Here is a 25434-nt window from a genome sequence, read left to right on the forward strand (position 1 = left end):
GATTTGACAGCGAGAAACGGAAGAATACATTTCGTCAATTTTGAAACAAAATAGTATGAAAGTTAAAAGCAACAAGATAATTTCTTAAAACATTTACTTCATTCAGAACTTTTTCTATTTTCTTTGTACACAAGTTTTCTTGGACTTTTCCCCTTTTTCCTTTTATATTTATTCGTGATATCATTGGAAAGTCAGATATAAAATCATCAAACAAAAACTTGGCCTGAATAAATAATACAATTCTGAAGTATGAGACACTCAGCAGGCCACAGCCACTGATTATTTGTTTCATTTAGGCACCTGACAAAAGCCCTATAGCCCAGAAAACTGGACAAAGCCAAATAAAAGGTACAACACTAAGATATGGGAATAAAGCAAATAAAGCAAATAAAGCACGAGCAGAAAATAACCGTTCTTCCACGCTGGCTTATTTTATTTTGAAAACCACAAACCGGAAGCTTTCTCAGGTGTGTCGCTGCTGTTGTGATGTTTCCTCCAGTCTGGAGTTTGCTGTTTTTGGGGGAACCAGGCAGACAGACTGAGGCGCTGCAGACAGGTAAAACTCACCTTTTAACTCTTTATTTCTTCTTAATTTAACATAAAATGACAACCAGCAGATCGATAGCTGATTAGCAGCTGATCTATAGCAGGATCAGCTGCAGACTGTTTTCATATTGACAATCAAAAAGTCGCTGTAGAGTAAGAACGACTAAAGTTGATCCTCAACAAACCGAAGAAAAGAACTCCATGTTTAATTTCCTGACTGTAACAACTAATGTAAAGGTTATTTTACGTGTTTATCCTTTAAAATCAAACTGAGGCATCAAACTGATGATCAGTTTATAAAAGCACGTGAGCAGATAGGACAGCTGATTTATGGGACATGTTTAAACTAAAAAAATGTGTGTTTTTTAAAGTAGAATTCCTGCAGGAGGAAAAACAGAGTTTACTGGACAAGACTGAAGTGAAATAAGAAGAAAAGAGATTTTCTGCTGCTGTTTGATCAGATTATATAACTGAGGGCTAAAATAGTTAATCAGAGCAACTTTTCTTTAACTTTATTTTCTATATTTTTTAACTGAAATTTGGCTACTTACTTTTGCTGTGTTTGGTGCTGCCTGATGTCCTGTTCTGCAGTTAAATTTCTCTGTGTTTGTTGTTCTTTCTTTTTTTCTGGGATAATTTCTTGAAATTGCCTTTAACTAATCCAGATTTAAGTCATCTAACTTTGCTCCTCAAATGCTGGTGGAGGATCGATAGTATAGTAGATCAGTTTTTATATGATCACATGATTAACTGGCAGGGCACAGACGGCACATTTGAACTGTTGCTGTTCTTTGGTTCATTATAATCAAAAGAACCTCCTTAAAATAGTTTTTAATGCCAATCGAAAAGTGGTGATTGTCTCCTAACGCAGACTAAAAGGTCCAAATACCACTTTTCGGTAAAGTGGTGTGATTTAAATCATTTATAATCTTAAAAGTACATTCATGACCTAGACAAAACAATCCCAACTCAAGGTCCACTTGCGTGCTTTTTCTGGTCCTTGGGTCCACTCATCAGCTTTGTGCGGAGCTTTCAGGTGCATCTCTTGGTGCACCGGTGGGTGAAGTTCACTCAAGGGGATTTGTCTATTGACATGTAAGCTCACAGATTTATGAAAGCCATGAGATGTGGTTGAAAGTTTCAGAAAAAAGGCAGTAAGTGGACCTTTTAATTTCACAAAAGGAAAATATTGACTCAGAGTCCATTTAGTGATTTTTATTGATAAATGTTACCTACAATTTGTAAACTTGTCTACTTGTCTTGATTGTGGTGCCGTAGCAAAGATCAGACAGTGACCGTTTCCAGTGTTTGTGCTAAGTTAGGCTAAACACAGCAATAAAACTGCCAGCAACAGTTTGTTGTTTGTTCAGTCGGGCTGGAAATCAAGGATTGTCCTCAAATAATCAGGAGGAGAACGAGTGGAAATTCCCACTGATGTATTTAGATATGACTCTATCACAAACACACACACACACACACACACACACACACACTGAGCTGTGAGTGGTGATTAACTCCTGATTTGGCGTCTGCAGGAAAATCCCGTAAGGAGGAAGAACAGATCAGCCTCGTCCTCCTCCTGGGGGAGCTGAGCCTCCATCACCTTCATCATCATCATCATCATTGTGTTTTCTGTTTTCTGAGTCATGGCGGGAGCTCTGAGGTATGTTTTATTTACATGTTAAAGGAGCAGAAATCAATCAATCAATCAGTCTTTATTTATATAGCGCCAGTTCATAGCAAATTTTATCTCAAGATACTTTCAAGAGCAGGTCTATTAAACCCTTAAGAGAGAGAAACCTAATTAAGAGAGAGACCCAACGATTCAGGAATTCAACATTAAGGATTCAAGATTCAGAGGGATGTGAAACAAACTCAAACTTGTATGAGTTCTGCTTCTTGTGATTTCCATTTGAATTAAAGGGTAATTCCAGTATTTTTAAAATCTGGGTCCTATTTGTACATACTCTGGTGTCTAAATGACTGGTAGGTACTAACTAAAGGTGTTGGAATTGGTCCTTTAGATCACCTCAGCCAGCAGCCACCAAACAGGCTGCAGTGGCTGCAACATTATCCTTTGGGACAACTGCACCTGATCAAAGTACGTCCACTAAAAGTGTGCCACTGACAGGCTCAGATTGTTGTTCTAAGTGTCTGACAACATTATGAAAAGGATCCTACAGAGACAAACCTGTGAGATCCAAACACACCAGAGTCCATTGGCAAAAACAATAATTTTACTACCTCACAGAACACAAGGGTTGCTGGTCTACTGCTGCCTCAGTCATTAGTTTGTTTGTGTTGTTTTGTTGTTATGTTGGTGTTTTAAATAGTTAGTTTTGACCCAGCCCTTTAAAACAACACAGTCTTTGGTGTAGTGGTGATGGTACATGTCCCATGACCACGTATAGTCATTTGCAACCATTGCCGGCTTTTGTAGACACCAGCATATGTACAAACCGGCCCAGGCTTAAAAACAATGGAGCTCTCCTTGAAGGTGAGGAAGTGTCTCAGGTTTGTAGAAATATGAGTCTGGCCTGTTTCAGGGAAGCAGAAAAGTAAAATCACCCCAGTGGATTCCTGCAGAGGTCAGAGGTCACACAGAAATACCCCGAACACAAACTTCCCCCTTGGGTTTTCTCTCATCTCACTTTACCTGCTGTGGGTTTATGTTAATAAAGGCCGCCTCTGCCTCGACCCGATTGGTCGCTGTGTTCGGGGGGGGCGTCCCTCAGCTGTGAGACTAGGTTGAAGGTAGGAGAAGGAGACACCTCAGATCAGAGTTGAGTCAGAATCTGCTGTGAGGCAGGTTGTTCTGATGTGGGGCTGAGGAGAGACAGGAAGTCAGACTGACGAACCACAAACACCCAGAAAGACTAGAAAGAGGAAGTAAAGGCAGAACGGAGGACTGAACATGAAACATCAGGTCTGTGGCTGTTTGTCCTCAAGTTATTTACCTCAGTTTTGTTGTGTCTTTTTCAGTTAGTTTGTCTGTAAAATGTCAGAAATGACCACAGATGTCTGAATCCGTGTTACGGCACCACTTTTTTTCCTAACGGGTCAGAATGAATATGACATCACTGCAGAATCAGCGCATGCTGATGGACTTTGGGCTCATTTGGACAAAGTTTAGATCCAATTAAATGTTTAATAAATTAGAGTTAGAGTCTGCAGTCATGTCAGCTCAGATCACTCTGTTTATTACATGACTGCTTACTAAAGAAATCAATAATTGGACTGGAAAATAGCCTACAGATTCTACAGTTTGAACTGTGTTCATAGCAACATCAACCTCACTTCAACGTAAAATTGAGTAGGCTATTTGTCTTTCTTCAGCACGTCTCTGAGTAAATCTTGTACTTTGTACTGCTCTACATGTATCTGACAGCTTACAGGCTGAAGGACTGTTAGCCCCAGGCTGAAGGACTGTTAGCCCTAGGCTAAGGTGCTGTTAGCCCAAAGCTAAGGTACTGTTAGCCCCAGGCTAAGGTGCTGTTAGCCCCAGGCTGAAGGACTGTTAGCCCTAGGCTAAGGTGCTGTTAGCCCAAAGCTAAGGTACTGTTAGCCCCAGGCTAAGGTGCTGTTAGCCAAAAGCTAAGGGACTGTTAGCCCCAGGTTAAGGTGCTGTTAGCCCAAAGCTAAGGGACTGTTAGCCCCAGGCTAAGGTGCTGTTAGCCCAAAGCTAAGGGACTGTTAGCCCCAGGCTAAGGTGCTGTTAGCCCAAAGCTAAGGGACTGTTAGCCCCAGGATAAGGTGCTGTTAGCCCCAGGATAAGGTGCTGTTAGCCCAAAGCTAAGGGACTGTTAGCCCCAGGTTAATGGAGGTTAATGTGAAAAGCCTTGATTTAAGTGCAGGATGTTAGTCTTTCCAACTGTGCTGGTTTTCATGAAACAACCAGCCAGTTGTTAAGTTCACTTCACAGAAACAGAAAAATAGAAGCCACCCGTTTAGACAAACACTCTCTGACAGCCGATTCTTACTTAGTTGAAAGTTTGAAATTCGGTTTCAGTTAGAAAGGACCTGGAAGACGGGGTCGAATTAAGACATGTAGTGTTGTGAATATGAAATATACCTAATGAAAAATAAAGTGAACAATAGTGCATAAATTGTTTATTTTATTTAAAATAAATGATAATATGTGTCCCCTTAGTGATAATCATATGTTGTTTGGCACAGTTTATTATTCCCAAATTGCTTTTTATTGACGAAGGTTGATACAGAAAAATTCAGGTAAACAGTATCAGCACATAAAATCAATCTTTAGGATTAATATCTGTAGCATTAAATGTATTCAACATTAAAGATCTTTGGCATTAAATATCTTCAGTATCAATTATCTTTACAATCAAATATCTTTAGGATTAAAAGCAGAGTCCGCAGCCTCCATCTGTCCAACATTTTTGGGGTATTTCATCAAAAAGCAACCAAGATTAACTGGATTAACTTTGCAAACGGTCCATGTCAGACCTTTTTACCTATATATTTTAATTTATTTCAGTCAAATTAATTTTTGTTTAGTTATTTATTTGTTATTTAGATTTTTAGATTTTTTTTTTTACTACTCAGATGCAAGGACTTGTTACACTATGTTCACTATACTGTTGTCTGTAAATGTGTTCAGTAAAGACAGAGAATATATTTCAAACTAAAAGCGTCTTCAGTTGTGTTGAAATATTCATTTGATGCAGTTATCTCTCTAGTTTTACTAACCTGCTCAAGTTACATTAACTACCGACCCCTCTCTGTCTCCGTCTGGATCAGCACATCTCAACATAACGTGGAGTGACATCATCACTGAGGCCCCGCCCCCTCAGTGCTGGTCTGGAATTCTGGGGGTTTTCCTCCGTCAGCCACTTCCAGGAAGTGACTGAAAACAGGCCGAGGGGAGGGGGAGGGCAGAGAGACAGACAGGGGGAGGGAGAAAAACAGCATACGCAGAAGAAGACAGAAAGAAAGAAAGAGAGAGGGGGAGAGAGAGAGAGAGAGAGAGGGAGGGAGGGATAGCTGTTGTGTTCGAGCCTCTCTCTGCCGTTATGTGAAAGTGAAACTGCTGCAGATTTTCTTTTGTTGCTTAGTTTGTTTGTTTGTTTTCACGTCGGGGCTTTTACTCCCAGACAGGGTGAAAGTGACACAGGTCGGTGTTTCTGCATGTATGCGTGTGGGCATACACACACACAACACACACACGCACACACACACACTGCTGTATGTGTTTAAAGTCTTTAACTGCTGTTTGTTTGCTGCAGGATGACTGATGCTCAGTTCATCAACGTCTACGACAATGACGTGAGTCCTTTTCTGTTCAAACCTTCACACTGACACTCAGTTTCCATGGTAATCTGTAGAACTGAGATGACTAATCAATAGCGTTGTTTCATATTCAATTATCTTTGCACATGTCCTGCTCTGTCGCTGATTCTCTACGACTGTTCTTACTCGACTCTCTGGTGTTGTTGTTCACTTGTTAACATGTTACTTGTTAATTTACTTATTGACTTTCTATTTGTTACTTGTTATTTGTTGACTTGTTATTTGTTACTTGTTCCTTTTTTACTTGTTAACTTGTTACTTTTTTTACTTGCTAACCGTGCTGAGGGGTGCGGTGGTTAGCACTGTTACCTCACAGCAGGAAGGTTTGGTTCGAATCCAGGTTAGAACTTGGGGTCTTTCTGTGTGGAGTTTGCATGTTTTCCGGTCCTCCGACTTCCTGCCTGTCACCTGGTCAAATCCATCCATCCATTGTCTGAACCGCTTATCCTTAAGGGTCGTGGGAGGTTAGAGCCAATCCTAGCTGACACTGGGCGAGAGGCGGGGTACACCATGGACACCATTCACCACCATTCATACTCGCACCTACAGGCTATTTAGAGTCACCAGTTAACCTGCATGTCTTTGGACTGTGGGAGGAAGAGGAACAGCACCCGCAGGGAGAACATGTAAACTCCACACAGAAAGGTTCAAGGCTCAAACTGCAAACCATGTGGCCAGCGAATTCGGACCTGGAACCTTCTTGCTGTGAGGCAAAAGTGTGAACCACCACGTTCAGTTAAATCAAACACAGTTTAACTCTGGTTGTGTATCATTTTATCATTTTATCATATCATTTTATTGTATATCATAGGAAACCCGTAGAGAGGATATTTAGTTCAAAAGGTGTAAACATAGTAAGTGCTCACTATTAATCTTGGATAATTTTGGTTGTTAAAGGACCAAAGTTTGTTGTTTTTCATCACTGAATGGACACATTGAGTCAGCAACAGTTTAATTTATAATGTAGTGATAAAGAAATACTGTCTTTTTACACAAAGTTATGATCAATTATCACAGCAGAGTTTAAAAACTGCGATAACACAAAGCTGTACTCATGATGTTCCTCCCAAACTTGTGAATCAGACAAATTGTGCAGAAAGCAGTAAAAAAAATCCCAGTTTCTGCAGAAGTCTGTTAACGACGCAGCTCAAACTGATTTGCGACTTCAGAGTCAAACTCTGAAACATTTGAGTTTTCTTCAGTTTCTCGCTTTGATTGTGAACTCAGAAGTCTTTGTCTTTGTTGCTGCTGACTTTTCTAAACGCTTACAAATGTGACGTGAGGCTGACTGACTGTCACGGCATTTAAAATGTTTATTTAGATTTTATTTGATGAGGTTTGAAGAGGACACTCATTTTGGGCAATACTGATGTTATTTTCAATCAGTCAATCAAAGTCAAACTTTATTGACATAAAATAAACTGAAAATATCAAATAAAAATAAAAATGACAATAACATCGATTTAAATACATTTAACTGCAATAATAATAAAATAGATTTAATAAATGATATTAAATGAAAGACTTTTTTTTCAACAGTCGAAATGATTCATATAATTAACTGATCAATCAGGTAATTTTGAAGACCAGAGATGTGTCATTTTCTACTGATTAATAACTATTATATATCATAAAAGACAATTGTGGAGCCCCCAAAGTGTCAAATGGTGTTTGTAAGAAAAATCCTGTCACCTGAAGAGAGATGCTGTGAATCAGTAATCTAATAACTGTTTCATTGATTTCAAACTGGCAAATGCTCTGTCACAGTTTTAGATTTTAAAATAGTTTTTCTTCTTCTTCAGCTGCAGATGAATCTGATGCCGTACGACTACATCCCCCCAGTGGACATAAAGACTGAACCCTACATACCTGAGACAGGTACGCACACACAAACACTGACATATTGTCAAATATTGTCCGATCGCAGGTGTCCCATCATGTGGGTGGTGGTACCAACATGTACTATTATTAATAGATTTGATAGATTTTAATAGATGAAACTGGATGTCATTATTTAGGTTGCTTAGTTTAAACTAACTATTTCAACTTCCTAACTAGTCTTCATGCATTCGTGTTGATGGACATCTCACTGGTTATTAAATTTACTAAGGGTTAGTTTAAAATCTGTGGGTGACTGTTAAACCTCATTAAAGTATGTATGTATAGGGGAGAAAGGGGTCGGTTGTCTCACAGGTTGATTGTCACAGTGCTTATTACATCCAAACTAGAGGGCGCTGTATTATCATGGTGATATCGAACATTTGGCGTGACATCGTACTCATTTGTAAGACACACAAAACATCAAGGTTTCATTCTAGTCTACTTTTGAGTCGCGAGCTAAAGATGCGCGGTAGATTGCATAAAACCCTTGTTAGGAGGGCAGGTGGGGTTGGTTGTCTCTCCTGTGACGTCCATTAGATGTTACATTCATAAGCGACGTGGTTCCTTAACCAAAAGTGAACTAGATTTTTTCCAGTGACATTGTTCTTAGACATTTATGACTTTTAATATGGGGTCTCAACTTTATTTTTAGCGACACTGAGTAAATATCCCATAACAACCTTTCATCATGTTGCCGTTCAGGTGGTCTGAGAGAAGAATAGACTTCTGCTCCTCCTCTTGGCTGTTTTCAGGCTTTAGTGAATCAGTCCTGTGACGGGAGTCTTTGACCAATCACAGGCCCTCTCAGAGAGAGAGAGTGTTCCTATTGGCTGTTCTACAAACGTCCCTTCAGGTGTCTGTGATGTGTCTGATTCAATGGAGAAAAGTCCTGCAGAAAAACTTTCTATTCCAGCATTGGCAGCATCTGTCTTCACTGCAGAGCGACCCAAACAAAGACAGAGTCTAACAGAGGATAATAAACACAATAACAGTCAATATCAGCGAAGTGTTTCAAAGATGAAGAGAACGTCAGCATGAAGCTGCTAACTTCATGTTCCTGTGATGTCTAAATGTGCTGCAGTGGTTCGGATGTAATGTTATTATCAGACCTCTTATCATCCACATGTTGTGTGCGTAGATTTACCATGAAGGCAGGTGATGAGTGGCTGCTAATAGTTTAGCCTTCTGCTAACGTTAGCCAAAGGCTGCAGCTGATTACAGTCAGTTTATGTCGCTAATTGTAGCTAACCAAAGCAGTGAATCACAGTATGTCATCTCAAAGGGCCTCACAGGGCCACATGTTGAGTGAGTCTCATAGAACTGCTGATATATAGAATAACAGCAGTATGAAGCAGTGCGCATGACGGGAGAACTGCATTTTTCAAGTTGTGGCTTTTTTTTAAATACCTTTTCCATATTTCTGCCTCCCCCTGCTTTACTTTTGGAAAGTTAGAAATTATTGTTTAGCAATGATGACTCAGTTATGAGTCTGATGACTCAGTTATTTATTTTCTCTTACCTATAAATACCCCAATATGCTATTGTAAGAACTTTATCGCAGTGGCTGGATGGTGATTTTTGGGGCATTTTTTTCGTTGCAGATGACAGTAGAGAAGTTACAGATGCCATAAAGGTCCAGACTATAACCATGGGTGGTGCAGTTCACAGTCAGCGTCACTGCACCCTGATACCTGGACCCTTGATGTGATTTTTGATGTAATGTCTTTCGTACCAGGAAACGATGAGTGAGACATTTAAAACCAGAATCAAGGAAATCAGACCAAACAATATCAGTACTTGGGAACCCCAACCTGAACTTTCCAGTTTCCTGTTACAAGAAATAGAGAGAGACTTGTACCTGCCAGAGCTACACTTTTTAGAACTTACTAATGGGGAAAACACCAGAATCTACATTGTGAGAGTGGATGGTGAAATTAAGAAAGCAGTAGTCATTATGACCACTGAATTCTAGGCAGGTATTCGCGCAGTTTCAGTGACATCATTCACTTAACTTGTACTTGTGTTTCAGCTCATGGTCCTTACATCCAGATCATAGAGGAGCCCAAACAGGTGAGACTCATATTTCACTTCATGTCAGTGTTTGTAGTATTGTTTTTAGTATTTGGTTTCTACTCTGTGAAGAGTGACTCTCAACAGTATTAGTGCAACTGTTTAAACCAGGAACCTATTTGTACATATTTTGGCATATAAATGACTGAAAAATGATGATAATTATTTATTTATTAACAACAAATAGTGTTGGAATTGCCAGCAGCCACCAAACAGGCTGCAATGTAATCCTTTGGGACAACTGCGCTTGATGAAAGTGCGTCCACTAAAAGTGTTTGTTTTTTCCACTGACAGACTCAGATTGTTATTCTAAGTGTCTGACAACATTATAGAAAGGTTCCCTACAGAGACAGACCTGTAAGATCCTTTTGGTTTAACCACAAACAGCCGTTATAGCGCTCTCTTCAAAGACACCAGACTCAATTGACAAAACCAGCATTTTTACACAGTAGTAGCTGCTCTGCTGCTGCCTTAATCAGTTAGTTTGTTTGTGTTATTGTGTGACGTTTGTGTTTTTAAGAGTTAGTTCGGATGCAATACAATATTTGTGTAACACATAAAAACAGCAATGAACTAACCAATCCAGGCAGCAGCAGACCAGCAACTCCTGTATTCTTTGAGGTAAAATGACAGCTTTTGTCAATGGAATTTGGAGAAGCAGGCAGGAGTCCAAGCACAGACAATAAGCATTGTACTACTGTTGTAGATGGCGGCAGCAGGAAAACAGATTTTAACAGACCCACCTAAAACAATCAACATCAGTCAGAGTGAACGCTATATTTAGAATATTTTCACTGCTTTACATTGCCATCAGACAGTCCTTTTGGGACTTATGGGGAACTCTACTGTAGGTAAATACACTGACTATGGAGAAGGACCTCATACAACCACACCTCTAATAATACAAACTGTCCCTTTATGCCAAATACTCATGTGCATGTGTGGTTGGTTTAGAAAGAATGAAGAACAAAAAGCCCGTTCAACTAAATACACACTAACTGTAAGCTGTGTTTCCCCTCATCAGTTCGATCCACTTGTTACTCTACCAGCCACTTCCTGTAATCCAGGGTTTTCCCAACAGTCATATAACAACATGGGACTGAGCAGATGAGCACAAACAGGCGGCCTGCAGGATGTCAGGGAGTTTCTGCAGCTAAAGGTCATGTGACTACAGAGAGACACAAGAGTCTTCCGGCTGTCTGTATGCAAATCAGTTAGTGGTGTGAAGACAAAAGAAGAACCAGGTTTACGCAATCAGTGGATGTACAAACCTCAAATGAAATCACGCACACCAAGTGACTGTTGACCGCTTCCAACCTCTTCTTCTCTTCCATGGTCGGACGTAACACATGAAGTGCAGAGTAATTTCTTAAAATTAGTTACATGAAATAATAATAATAAACTTTGTTAAAACAGCACTTTTCAGAACAAAGTTACAAGTTACAAACTGTTTTACATGGTTGAAGCAGGAAAAAACATTTCTAATAAAATGAGACAATTCAAAGGATAAGGACATTTTTAGCCCGAGCATTTCCACTAACATTATGTTATGACTATTATTATTACAACATTATGTAAAGGATCACTACAGAGATAGACACCTGTAAGATCCCTTTTTGCTGCTGCCTTGATCGGTTAGTTTGTTTGTGGTGTTTTGTGCTGTGTTAGATCTGAACTAACCCCTTAAAACACCAAAGTCACACACTAACACAAATAAACTAACTAACTGTGTTGCAGCCATTATAGCCAGTTTGGCAGCTGCCGTCTGAGGTGATCTAAAGGACCAATTCCAACACTTTTTGTACCTACCAGTCATTTAGACACCAGGATATGCAAAAATAGTCATACAGTAGTACAATAGTGGAACAGTGGAGTTATACTTTAAAAATAAAACAATACAAGATAAAAACAATCATGAGAACAAGAAACAACAAAAAGCTGTTGACAGACTCACATAAACTCTTTATATAAACAGTTCTCGGCATTATTTGGGAGATTAAAATCTATTAATTGTAGAAATGTGACGATGAGATGAGAAACGCAATGACTGGTATGAACAGGTTGTAGTAAACAGAGAGCATCATGGGAAACAGAATCTTAAGTGCAGAAAAAGTAGGTTTCTATATAACGGACATTTTCTATTTGCCTGTAAAGACCACCGGGACACAAAGACATTATTAACCACAGACTGCTTGGTATGAATGTGTGTGTGTGTGTGTGTGTGTGTGTGTTCCCAGAGGGGCTTTCGTTTCCGTTATGAGTGCGAGGGTCCGTCCCACGGCGGGCTCCCAGGGGCCTCCAGCGAGAAGAACAGGAGGACCTACCCAACCGTAAAGGTAGGTGTAACATCAGCACATGGTTACATGGCTCAGTGCTAACAGACGAATCAGTCTGTTAGCTAACGACACGTTTCCCCCCGGAGAATGCAGCTTTAAGTAGAAGTGTAGAATTGTTTGTGTCTTTAATGATCTACTGCGTTAAAACTCAGCAGTGTGTACAGTAAGCCATCTGTTTACTGCACACATGAATGATGGTGGAAGGAAGCATCAGGCTGCTAACGTTTGACACAAATACTTCATGAGATGATTGTGATAAAAATATCTTTTGATTAATTAAAAATAAAAGTACTGCTACAGTTGAAATATTTGTAATTTGGGGTAACTTTGCTGGTGTCGTGGTGAATGTTTTTAATTAATCGTTCAATTTGCTGTGATTCATTTTTTATATTTAAATGTAAAATCGCAGAATTAATGAATAATTACGACAGTTTCCTCATTATACTCACATTCAAACTGAGTGTTTCAGATCAAACAGAGTGTCTGTTTACACCAGATGGCTACTATTTGATTATTTACACTGGGTATAAAGAGCAATCACGCAGTATAAAGAACGATAAATCCCACAGATGGAGGGGGACATGAATGTGACTGAATGTTTGGATTCAGGACTCTCACTCTGTACGTCAGGATTCGATCCAAGTGTGAGACCAAATCAAACTGTAATTAAGTATAAATTTGAGCTACTTGCACTTTGGGTTTTTTCTCCTTTGACTCCACAGCGTCTCAGCACTGTACACTGTACATTTTTTATGAATCAAACAATCGATGGATTCATGGAGAAAATAATCAGCAGCTGCAATCACGTACTAAATGCTACAGTTTCCTCATTATACTCATACATTTACTGCTAACAGTGTATTTGTACAGTGTGGTGGTTGTACTTTTACTGCAGCAGTGGATCATGTGTCGTCTGTGTCTTAGATCAATAACTACGTGGGTCACGCCCGGGTGGAGGTCCAGCTGGTGACCCACTCCGACCCCCCTCGTGTCCACGCTCACAGCCTGGTGGGACGCCACTGCACCGAGAATGGCACCTGCATGCTCGACGTTGGCCCCAACGACCTCACTGCCTCGTCAGTATCCAATCACGTCACCACACCTTCACCAGACACGTAATAATGTAGATGGGAAGCGGTAGCAGAGTCCACGGATGAGGAATCGGGGGGTTAGGGGGCAGCTGAAGTCAGAATTTAGTTTTTTAAACTTAGGAAAGAGTTAAATAACGTTAATGGAGCATGAATCAATAATATATATTATATATATATATTATTTAACTGAAAAGTAGAAACAAGATTTACTCTCCATTTGAGAGAGAGAAACGAGTCGTAACACTAACTAATTTAGGAAAAATACCTCACAAAACTTCACAAAATACAAAATATCTATATATAATACAATAAATATCTATATATAATACTATATATATATATGTATGTATGTGAATTCAGGCAAACCACATCAGCATATACAAATGTTGCATATAAAGAACATAAAATGAAAATTAAAGGACAGTTCCATAAAAATAAACAAAAACAGGAGACACACTCAGTCAGAGGTTTCAGGAGCAAATTTTAGAAGTTAATTTCTTTTTTTGTAGGTTAATAAACTTGGTGGAATTTTCATGTATTTTGGACAGTGCATGAAGGAGTTACATGTCACTTCCTGTGTCCCCTATGTGGCGCTAGAGAACAGCCACTAATGCCGTCCTATATTCCAGTATATGAAGTGTTGACTACACTGTGGAAATGTCGTGCAAATCAAATGATTATTGCCATAGACGTGTTACTTCCTGTTGCCACCAGGTGGCGCAATGACTGTGGTAAGTAATTGGTATCTAGATGTCTTCAGGCCGGGACTGTTATTAAGCGTGACAAGTTTGAAAGAGATTGGATAATGTACACTGAAGTTACAGCAATTTCCTGTTTTATGGCGAACAGCGTTGCCATGGTGACAGCGTTTGACAAAACATCAACAGCTTCATAACTTTGTATCATCCATGTATTGGGAATGTTTGCAAATTTGAGGTGTCTGTGGTTAGCCTGCTGAGAGAGAGACGTCCGAGAATAAAACTTGCACTTCCTCCCGCCACTAGGTGGCGCTATGACTATGGTTCAAAATGGGCATATACATGTCTTCAGAGCTGTACAGTCATCAAACTGTATAGATTTGGTGAAGATAGGACCTTGTAGAGTGGAGTTACAGCACTTTTAATACTCATGGCGAAGAAAGATTTATTATCGAAATTTGCCACGTCGTCACGGCAACAGCTTTTGACAGAGACTCACGGTTTTCACTACAGACCAACATCGACATGTTGAGGCTTTCTTTACCAAATTTGAAGTGGATCTGATCAACTGGCTGGTCTTGAGCCATCATAATGTAAAACATAGCATTTCCTGTCACCACCAGGTGGCGCTATGACTGTGAGTGAATATTGACATGTAGACGTGTTCAGGGCAGGACTCTCATTAAACATGTCAAGTTTGGTGCTGATTGGATCACGTACAGTCAAGTTATTAACAACTTCCTGTTTGACTGCGAGACACTGAACTTTGCCAGCTCGCCACGCCCAAACCGTTAAAAGTTTTGTAGAGACCCTTAATAGCTTTTCATCGTTGATGCCTTCTCTACCAGCTGACCAAGTTTGAAGTAGATCGCTTGAACCCCCTCGGACTAGTTCGTTCATTTACGTCCCCTATAAATCGCCAAAACTGCGTGACAAATCCAATATGGCCATTTTGCCACACCCATTTGCGAAATCTTTAAAATACGTAATTTTTCACCACGACTGATGCATGTGCAAATTTTCGCACCGCTTGGTGCTCGGGCCCCAAATAAAGCTAATAAAAAACTTGTTAAATGTTAAATTTGTTGATGTTGATTAGTGATGTAATTTCCTGCAGCTTCAGTAACCTGGGGATCCTCCATGTGACCAAGAAAGGTGTGGTGGGCGTCCTGAGTCGGAGGCTGAGAGAAGAGAGGAAGAGACAGAACGGAGCTCACTGTCACCTGACAGGTAAATCTGTCACATGATCTCGCCTGATCAAAGACGAGACAAAACACTCACAAAGCGGTCACACCGTTTTCACTTCCTCTCGCACAGAAGTAAAAAGTTTGATTTAGTGTCTCCTAATTTAGTCACATTATTTGCTTCCTATCTCATTATTTGGATTTATTTATACCAGACTCCATTGACAAAAACAGTCCTTTTACCTCACAGAACACGGGAGCTCAGGAGCTGCTGGTCCACTGCTGCCTTGATCAGTTAGTTAGGTCTGTTTCTATTATTCTGTGACTTTGGTGTTTTAAAGGCTAGTTTGGATCCAACACAATATTTGTGTAACACACAGTAACACAAACAAATTATCTGATCGAGGCAGCAGTAAACCAGCAACTCCTGTGTTAAACTCCTGTGAGGTTAAATTTGTTTTTTTTAGTATACATTTTCCTACGTACCTGCATAAAATCAACTCTAAATCTTAAGTTTTTAGTTTTAGATTAATTTAATTCTTTATCTTTAGCCATTTTAAATGCATCTTTGTCGTTTCTGTAATTTGGGCCCATATGGATCGTACAGCATGGATGATTACAGCTCGAGATCTAACCTGAGAATTTCTAACATGTCGCCCAGTTTCCCTGGATAAACAGTGATATAAACAACGAGTGTTTGTCAAACAGTAAAGCATGACAGAATGAATCTCCCACACTGGTTCAGCTGTGTCTGACGCTCTGCTGTCTGTCCATCCGTCTGTCTGTCTGCAGACACAGAGGAGAACTCCATCTTGAAGGAGGCCAAGGAGCTGGGGAAGGTGATGGACCTGAACATCGTCAGGTTAAAGTTCACCGCCTACTTGCAGGACAGCAACGGGGGGTTCACCAGAGCGCTGAAACCCGTTGTCTCCAACCCCATCTACGACAGCAGTGAGTGCCAACATCCTAAAATCTGACTAATGGAGATCTGAGCAGCAGAAACAGGATTTAGTGTTTTTACAGAAGAACTCTGGTCTTCTTAAACGAGGGCCCTATTTATACATAGTCTGGTGTCTAAATGACTGTTAGGTCTGTCTCTGTAGGGATCCTCTCTATAATGTTGTCACACAACAATCTGAACTCGTCAGTGGCAAAAACAAACACTTTTAGTGGACCTACTTTGATCAGATGTGATGCTGCGAGTTCACATGATGACATGATGTTTCATTGAGTTGTGTGTGGTTGGTAGAGCCATTTTAAAGGCTCTGTTAGTCTCAGTAGTTTGTGAGTTTCACTAACTGAATGTTGAATGGAGCAGCGAAGGACTGACACCCTGAAATAACAAACCGTCAGTGACCCTGTCTGTGTTTCACTTGCAGAGTCACCAAACGCCTCTAACCTGAAAATCTCTCGTATTGATAAGACATGTGGCTCAGTGCTTGGAGGAGACGAAATTTTCCTGCTCTGTGACAAAGTCCAGAAAGGTAATAACATTTGGTTTGGAGTTAATTTGAGATGGATTGTTTTGATAGTTTAATTTCAGAGTAATCTATCTGATGTTACTTAATATTGATCATTCATGTGTTCATCACATTAATGTTGCAGCAGGTGAAGGTGGAGCTCATTTTGTTAATAATAATGATAATAGATGATCGATGGAGTGCAGTAAAAAGCACAAGATCTCCTCTTAAGTTTGATGGAGTACAAAGTAGTAGAAAATGTAAACACTCCAGATCCACATCAAAGATTGAATTTTTGTTACTGTCTCTGAAACTGGAGAAATATCCCATCATGCCTCTGTGCTTCACATTACAGACGACATTGAGATCCGTTTTTATGAGGAGTACGATGACGGAGGTTGGGAGGCATTTGGGGACTTCTCCCCGACCGATGTCCACAAACAGGTAAGCTATCTGACTGTGTGTGTGTATGTGTTTGTGTGTGGGACACACTGTACATCCAGGAAGTGATAATTTTTTTGAAACCACAACAGGGAGAATAAAAGATACAGAACGGAGAAAAACAGCAGCTCGTCTTCAGTCTGAGCTGGACTGGGGAATTCCCCACACACACACACACACACACACACACACACACACACTTCAAGTAAATGACACAAACCCTACAACATTTCGACGAGAGAATATTTTATTTTTAGATAGAAAATGTATGTTTTTTTTACCTTCGGGTTTGAATATCATCTCTGAACTTAATTTCACAAACTCTAAATCTTATTGAACCCATAATGTTTATTTTCTTTTGGTAGTTTAAGATCGCCTCAGCCAGCAGTGCTTTCTTCAAACACACCAGACTCCATAGAAACAGTCACTTTAATTTAACAGAACACAGGAGCTCCTGGACTCGATAACTTTGTTTGTGTTTTTGTGTGACTTTAGTGTTCTTGTACATGCTAAAACACCACAGTCCTGTGCTCTTTGAAGTAGTAAAATTACTGTTTTTGACAATGGAGTCTGGTGTTTTTGAAGAGAGCGATATAACGGCTGTTTGTGGTTAAACTAAAAGGATCTTCCAGGTCTGTACCTGTAGGGATCCTTTCTATAATGTTGTCAGACACTTAGAATAACAATCTGAGCCTGTCAGTGGCAAAAACAAACAATTTTAGTGGACGCACTTTGATCAGGTGCAGTTGTCCCAGATTTACAGTGCAGCCATTGCAGCCTGTTTGGCGGCTGTCAGCTGAGTTGATCTACTGGACCAATCCAACACTTTTTGTCATTTAGACACCAGAATATGTATGAATAAGACCCAGGTTTAAAAACACCAGAGTCAGGAAGTCAGATTTTCTTAAAACATAAGCAAAAAATAACCAATGGGATGAGAGTATTTCCATGTCAGACATCACACTTCTTGAGTTTACCGAGTTAATCCATTTTATTCTGCTGTGTGTCAAGATACAGACGATCACCTCTAGACGAGTGAATCTTACTCCAGTTTAAAGTCTTAAAGGCTGAATGTCAAATCACAACCAGCAGAGGTAATGTTAGACTAAGATTGAAATTAACAGGAGGTAGGTCAGTCAGAAGTTAAACTGTCTTAATGGTGAGTTTAAAGATGGTCTCAGAAACAGAATTTAAACCAAATTAACTTAATTAAATGTCAACTGAACAAAATCCATGTGTGGCTGATGATGCAGTTGAAAGCTCTATAAACTAATTGAGTGTACTATGAGGCTTTTGTTAGATGACGAGGAGAAGCTTGGGGCAACAAAGCAAATGCTGAGACAACAAAGACTTTATGTCTCTCTCTCTGTCTCCTCAGTACGCCATCGTGTTCAAAACGCCGCCCTATCACACTGCAGAGATCGAGCAGCCCGTCACAGTCTTCCTGCAGCTGAAGAGGAAGAAGGCTGGCGACAGCAGTGACCCCAGACAGTTCACCTACATACCACAGGTCCAAGGTCAGCAATAGCACTGCATTAAAGGAGAACTCCAGTGTTTTTAAACATGGACCCCATTTGTACATATTCTGGTGTCCAAATGGCTGGTAGGTAAAACAAAGTGTTGAAATTGGGCGTTAGACATTAATTTATACAGAGTGAATGATTGAGGCAGCAGTAGACCAGCAACTCCTGTGTTCTGTGAGGTTAAATTACTGTACACTTTTTGTACTTACCAGCCATTTGGACACCAGAATATGTACAAATAGGTACAAATAGGTTTACATATAAAACACCAGAGTCAGGAAGTCAGATTTTCTTATCAGCCAATCCCAGCTGACATTGGGCGAGAGACAGGGTACAGCCTGGACTGGTCCCCAGTCAGTTGCAGGGCTGACACATACAGACAGACAACTATTCACACTCACACCTAATGTAGAGCCACCAATTAAACTCCACCACACCACCATGCTACCCTCTACTATTAATACAACGCAGAGCAAACACAATATTTAATGAGATGCTACCTGTGAATCCCCGTGAACACTGACAAGAAGATATTTGTTTTGAGGTTTAAGGTCACAGTTTTGGGGTTTCCCTCAGTGGAAACACTTGACACAGCACTGGGTTTTGTCCTCACCTACTCACTCCCATGTTCGTCACACAGCATTTTAGGTGAAGAAAACAGCATGTTTTTGTTTTGTCAGACAGGCCTTTATCTTCCCACTTGTACTTTTATTTCCTTTAAACTTCCCTCTCCACTGCTGCTGCTGTCCTTCAGACAAAGAGGAGGTGCTGAGGAAGAAGCAGAAGCCGCTGCCTCACTATGAACCCTGGAGAGGAGGAGGAGGAGGAGGAAGAGGTGGAGGAAGAGGTGGAGGAACCGGGGGATTTGGAGGAGGAGGAGGAGGAGGTAGGGATTAAATTTCTGTTTTTATTGTCACGGACACAACATTTACAGGAAGCAGACGTTGGCAATGAAATATTTACATCTCAGACTCCTCCACACGTATAAAAGAAATATATGTATGAAGAAGAAACCCAAATGAAACAGCATTCATTAAAAGACATAACACAGTGCAGCTAATGTAGAGGAGTATAGTAAGATCAAAAATACAGTATGAATAAAACCTGTGTTAGGTGAATAATAGGATGTTTGAACTGTAAACACCTGGAGCTTTAAGTACTAAATGTGTCTACATACTGAGAACAGATATAGACTGATTAGGATTTACTGTGCCTCCTTGAAGGAGAAAACAAAGGAGATTGTGTCTTTGGGATTGTTTTCAAAATTAACTTTGAAATCATCCTTTCCCTGCCAGGAATCATGCTTTAAGTGCCTGGGATCATGTTTTAAGTGCCAGGAATCATGCTTTAAGTGCCTGGGATCATGCTTTAAGTGCCTGGGATCATGCTTTAAGTGCCTGGGATCATGCTTTGCGAATCTGTTTAGAATCATTCTTAACCATAAACATACTCTGAGTGGGCACACTAGATCTTACTGTGGTTCTTCCTGCAGGATTCCAGTTCAACCAGCAGATGAATGGCGCAGGAGGAGGAGGAGAAGCAGGAGGGGTTTTCTACACCGGAGGCATCACAGGCTTCAGTGGAGGGGGAGGGGCTCAGATGTCTAGCTCCACCCCTCAGATGGAGGTTACCCAGCAACAGACAGGAGGACAGACAGGAGGACAGACAGGAGGACAGACAGGAGGACAGACAGGAGGACAGCCGGGCTCGCCACTACAGCAGCAGCTGTTTCAGATCGGTAAGAGACTGATTGAATGAAATGAAAGGAACTGTCACTTGTTACCATAGCAACAAGACACAATGGGAGTGAATGGGATCTATTTCATGTTGTCACTGTTTGCTGATGATGTGATGTTGCCTATGTACAGGATCAAATTAATATTTGATCTGCTCTCTGCTCTGTTTCCAGCTGCTGCCCTCCACAGCAGAGCCTCTCAGAACGCCAGACAAACCGCCGCCGCCCTGCTGCAGTACTGTAGCACTGGGGACGCCAGGGTCCTTCTGGCAATCCAGAGACACCTCTGTGGTGTCCAGGATGGCAACGGAGACACGTGAGTTTCATTTTATTACTGTTGTGTCCTACAAGCAGAGATGAACCTCAACCAGATGGATGATGATGAGAAATGTCTGATGATGGGTTTGTTTTCCCACAGTCCTTTGCACCTGGCCATCATCCACCAGCAGACAGGTGTGATCCAGCAGCTGATCCACACTCTGCTCAGCAGCCAGCAGCAAAACATCCTCAACACAGCCAACCACCTCCGACAGGTCTCTGAACACAGTGCTTTGTCCGAACTAATCCAAACAACTCAGTGCAACTAAGCTAAACATCTCTAACTAACCCATTTCAGCTAACCACCTCATACAGTAACCTAACTCATTTCACACCATAATACCTGCCTATAATCAATTTACAGTAATACATGAAACTACTAACAAGCTGTTAACTCAAAGCTAAGTCACCTCAAAGCAGCATGTTACCCCTGAGGGCTAACTCATCTCTCATTTCATACAACTATGACACCAAAGTAAAGCTCAGTCTAACAGGTGGCGAAAACTAACCACCTCCTTCAGGTAACTTACCCATTTCAGTACTGCTAACCACCTTAGACAGGTGGCTAACTCCTTGTCAACTCACTTCACTGTAACTAACTACCTTTAACAGGCAAATTAACTTGTCTCTGCACGCGGTAATCTACTTTAACTAATCCAAAAAACTGATCTCATAACAGCTAACTACCAATCAAATGATTAAACAGCGATCTGCCATAACTAATCCAACTAACTGACAACACAGCTAACCACCTTCACTAGTTCCAAGCTAATTCATCTCTCGGCCTTGACTAATTCCAACTCACCACAACACGGCTGACCTCTACCAGGTAACTTTGTATGAGGCTAACTGCCATGGCATGGTATGATCTCATCTGACCCCTCCCTCCTCCCCCTGCAGACTCCTCTCCACCTGGCTGTGATCACCCGGCAGGTGAAGGTGGTGGAGGTGTTGCTGAGGGCGGGGGCCGACCCCAGCCTGCTGGACAAAGATGGCCGCAGCCCCCTCCACCTGGCAGCTCTGGCAGGAGACAATGCCACACTGCGCCCCCTGCTGGGCCACCTGGGAGAGCGCTATGCCCACCTGGTCAACACCCCAGACTACCACGGTGAGCTGCTGCGATGGTGACATGTTTAGATGTTTTCACAGATAACTTCTGAAGCCAGGTAAGCTAAGTGCTACCTGTGTTTGTCTCCGTCAGGTCTCCACCCGCTCCATCTGGCGGTGAGGAGGGATGGCGAGCGCTGCCTCCGGCTACTGGTGGAGGGCGGAGCCAAAATCAACGCACCTGAGCAGAAGAGTGGAAACACCCCCCTGCACCTGGCCATCAGAGAAAACCTGTTCAAGGTGGCCTGCACCCTCATCACAGAGGTAACACACAACACACACACACACACGGGTCACCTGTACACCTATGATGTCATCAGTGTGTGACATCACTCTGTGTGTTGTTGGCAGCTGAAGGCGGATGTTAACGCCTGCACATTTGGAGGAAACACACCTCTGCACCTGGCAGCCAGTCTGGGCTCCCCAACCCTCTGCTCTATGCTCATCGCTGCAGGTCAGACGCACCCAAACTCCTCCTCACACTGCAACACACCTCCTCTACATCTCCTCTACACCTCCTCTACACCTCCTCTACACCTCCTCTACATCTCCTCTACACCTCCTCTTACTCTTCTCCTCAGGTTTAGGACAGAAAGTGTGACAGAAAATCAACCACTGTCTGTTAACATGTTTGTGATGTAACAATGAATAGAGTTTAGAATAAAATGAGCCTGAATGATGGCTGCTCCTCAGGTGCTGATAAGAACATGGAGAACGACGAGCCGCTCTTGTGCAGCTCCTCTTCAGACGAAGAGCAGGATGAAGATGAACTAATCGAAGAGGAGGTCAAAGAGCAAGAGCCCTCCTCACAGCCAACCAATCCCCGCAAGAGACCTGCAGCAGGCCACACACCGCTGGACCTCGCCAAATGCCAGAAGGTAACGAGCGACCCTTTCAAAATAAAAGTCAAGGACATCATTTAGTATGTTTTGTTTTCCTAAAAGTCTCCTTGCCCCTCTCATCCTCACCTTCTCATCTCGTCTACTTACCTCCTCCCTCTCTGCTCTTCCTCCTCTCCTATCTCTCGTCCTCTTCTCCCCCTCAGGTGAGGAACCTGTTAAACTCCAAACAGGGCCCGAAGTCGAGTCGTCACAGCAGTAAGAAGATGAAGCCAAGCACAAGTGAAGGTTGGTTATTTACCTGAGACATTCTCAGCCAAGTAAAACGTTGTGTTGAACATTTGTGATACTGAATCAAACCGTATGGCGCTGCAGAACTGGAGCCGTCGGGGCTGGACGAGGACACTCTGTCCCGGCTGGTGGAGGTGCTGAGCGTTGGAGACGTTCCCTGGAGAAAACTGGCGGAGAAGCTGGGGATGATGACGCTGACTCACCTGTACCTAGACAGTCCGACGCCCTGCCAACACCTGCTGCAGCACTACAAGGTAACGCCACCACTGCAACCACATGGCCCAACGCTCAAAGAAGTCAGCACATTGTTACTATGACGACAGTTTCTCTGATGTCTCTGATGTCTGTCTGTGTCCAGCTGGGCGGAGGTCCAGTCGAAGGTCTGGTTGACGCTCTTCAGTCTCTCGGTCTGACAGAAGGAGTACGACTGCTGAGAAACAGCGAGCTGCGAGACGACAAACACAGCACAGGTAACATCAAGACAGTCTGCTTCATCGAAATGACAACGTGACATCACTCTCTTCAAAGCCACCAGACTCCACTGACAAAAACAGTCATTTTACCTCACAGAATACAGGAGCTGCTGCCTCAAATCAGTTAGTTTGTGTTGCTATGTGTTACATAAATATTTTGTTGCATTTGATTTAATCCTTAAAAACACCAAAGTCACACAATAACATACACAAACTAACTTTTCGAGGCAGCAGGGGACCAGTAACTCCTATGTTCTTTGAGGTAAAATGTGTTTTTGACAATGGAGTTTGGTGTCTTTGAAGAGAGTGATATAACGGCTGTTTGTGGTAAAACCAAAAGGATCTTCCAGGTCTGTCTCTGTAATGTTATCAGACACTTAGAATAACAATCTGAGCCTGTCAGTGGACGTACTTTGATCAGGTGCAGTTGTCCCAAAGGATTATGTTGCAGCTGTATTTTAATGTAAAAAGTGGACAAATAAAAAACTTAGTTCAGGAGTCCAGCTTCATTTTCGTTCATTTGAACTTTTATACATTAGCTTTGTTTTAGTTTATCAGCTTTTAAATTCATGTAAACACAATAAATCCAGTTTTGTCAATATTAATAATTTTGTTCCTATAAATAAAGTTGCATTACTTGTATTTTTCTGTCCAATCAGATGCCACGGTCGACAGCGGCTTCGGCAGCCAACCAATGGAGGAAGAGGAGCCACCTGTGGCCAATCAGTGACGAGCAGGAAATAAAATCTCACCTTGAGCAGCTTCAGGAGTTATCTGACCGTACAGGAACCAGGATTCTGCAGAAGTGGACTTAAACCCTCAGACTGAGACCTGCAGAGGAGACGAGCACTGCGTTCCAGACCGATGCTGAGATTAGAAACAGGAAGTCATTCTTCTGTTTTTATCAAAGAAAAAAAAATCTCTTAAATTTTAAAGTTCATGTTGTAAAGTTTTAAAATGAATTCTTTCTTTCACCATAAATATTAGATGTCAAACTTTTCTTTTTTGTTTTAAGGTTTTAACTTTGTTTTAATTAATTTATATTTTGGTTTTCTTGTTTTATCAAATACAGTTTATTTCACTTTCTTCATGTGGGTTGTGGGATGTCTGACAGACCATGTGGAGCCCTTGAATTTCACCAAACACCTTGAAAGTCCTGGAATTAGTCATCCAGGACAAACATTCAACAGTAGTCAGATATTGAGATAATTGTTGTTGATAATCAGTTATCTGTTGAAGTTTTTATCATTGATTCAAGACAGTGAAAGGGTGAAAGCTTGAAGTGTGTTGATGAGAAAGCGTGTTTACAACGTGTGTGAGAAAAGCTTTTTTTCATCTCATAAGAAATGGAATTTACTATTTTTCTGTCTGGTCTGAAACGCAGCACACCTGTCAGAGCAGTGACATTATCATGCCTGTCATCAGTCTATCAGTTTATTAATGTCTCTAGTCGATAAAGTAAGGCGGTATATGGAAGCCCATTGATGCCAGAAAAAAAAGGTTTCAAATGTTATGAAGGAGTCAACTCATGAACACACTAAGTCAACATTATGACAATTTTGACTAAAAAAACATATATAAATTTTGACTTCAAAATTATGAAATGTGTAAAATAATTTACAGTTTCTCATGTTGTGAGAGTAAGTTAAACCCATACTGTAAAATAGTCAAAATAAATGTAAAATTCTAACATTTTTAAGTCAAAGACAAACTAAAAATGTTTGTGTTTTATTTTTAATTTATGAAAATCTGTAATAGAGAAGTTCTACATTCATTCTTCTCTCTTGAAAAATTTAGTTTTGAACTTTTGAATGTTACAAACATTTAGCAGGCTGAGCGACGTGTCCAGATGGTGTCAAGTGTTTTATCAACAAGGATTAATTGTTCTTTTTTTCTCCGTTATTGTTAGAAAAGTCATGCTGTGCCTTTTGTAGTGAAGTTTTACTCCTTTATGTTGTTGAGTTGAATCAATAGAGGCTGTCTTTGTTTTACTAATACTGTGTATTCACGTGGTTTCTCTGCCTAACCAAACAGCCTGGAAACTAAATATTTATTCGGCATTTAACAGCACAAATGCTGCACTGTAAAAGGTTTCTGTAACTTTGAATAAAAACAACTCTCAGTCCTTTGA

The 25434-nt window shown here is 41.1% G+C and overlaps 1 protein-coding gene across 3 annotated transcripts; it reads left to right on the forward strand.

The window, feature by feature from the left end:
• Positions 1 to 475: 475 nt before the first annotated feature.
• Positions 476 to 25434, forward strand: nfkb2 (nuclear factor of kappa light polypeptide gene enhancer in B-cells 2 (p49/p100)). Of its 3 annotated transcripts, XM_070840537.1 has the most exons (24): positions 476 to 556; positions 2082 to 2209; positions 5793 to 5832; positions 7659 to 7734; positions 9767 to 9807; positions 12045 to 12143; positions 13068 to 13219; positions 15050 to 15162; positions 15909 to 16067; positions 16496 to 16600; positions 16932 to 17020; positions 18396 to 18534; positions 19295 to 19426; positions 20033 to 20278; positions 20450 to 20591; positions 20694 to 20808; positions 21494 to 21701; positions 21795 to 21964; positions 22052 to 22154; positions 22394 to 22578; positions 22746 to 22827; positions 22915 to 23084; positions 23189 to 23300; positions 23963 to 25434. In XM_070840537.1, exons 2-24 carry the CDS (start codon positions 2193 to 2195, stop codon positions 24031 to 24033), a joined length of 2766 nt encoding a protein of 921 aa, XP_070696638.1. In that variant the 5' UTR covers positions 476 to 556; positions 2082 to 2192; the 3' UTR covers positions 24034 to 25434. The 3 variants fall into 3 exon arrangements, with proteins under 3 accessions (XP_070696638.1, XP_070696640.1, XP_070696639.1); XM_070840539.1 differs by lacking the exons at positions 476 to 556; positions 2082 to 2209 and adding an exon at positions 3340 to 3472; XM_070840538.1 differs by lacking the exons at positions 476 to 556; positions 2082 to 2209 and adding an exon at positions 5544 to 5680.

The sequence above is a fragment of the Pempheris klunzingeri genome, chromosome 12, assembly GCF_042242105.1.
Source record: "Pempheris klunzingeri isolate RE-2024b chromosome 12, fPemKlu1.hap1, whole genome shotgun sequence".
Taxonomy (NCBI): Eukaryota; Metazoa; Chordata; class Actinopteri; order Acropomatiformes; family Pempheridae; genus Pempheris; species Pempheris klunzingeri.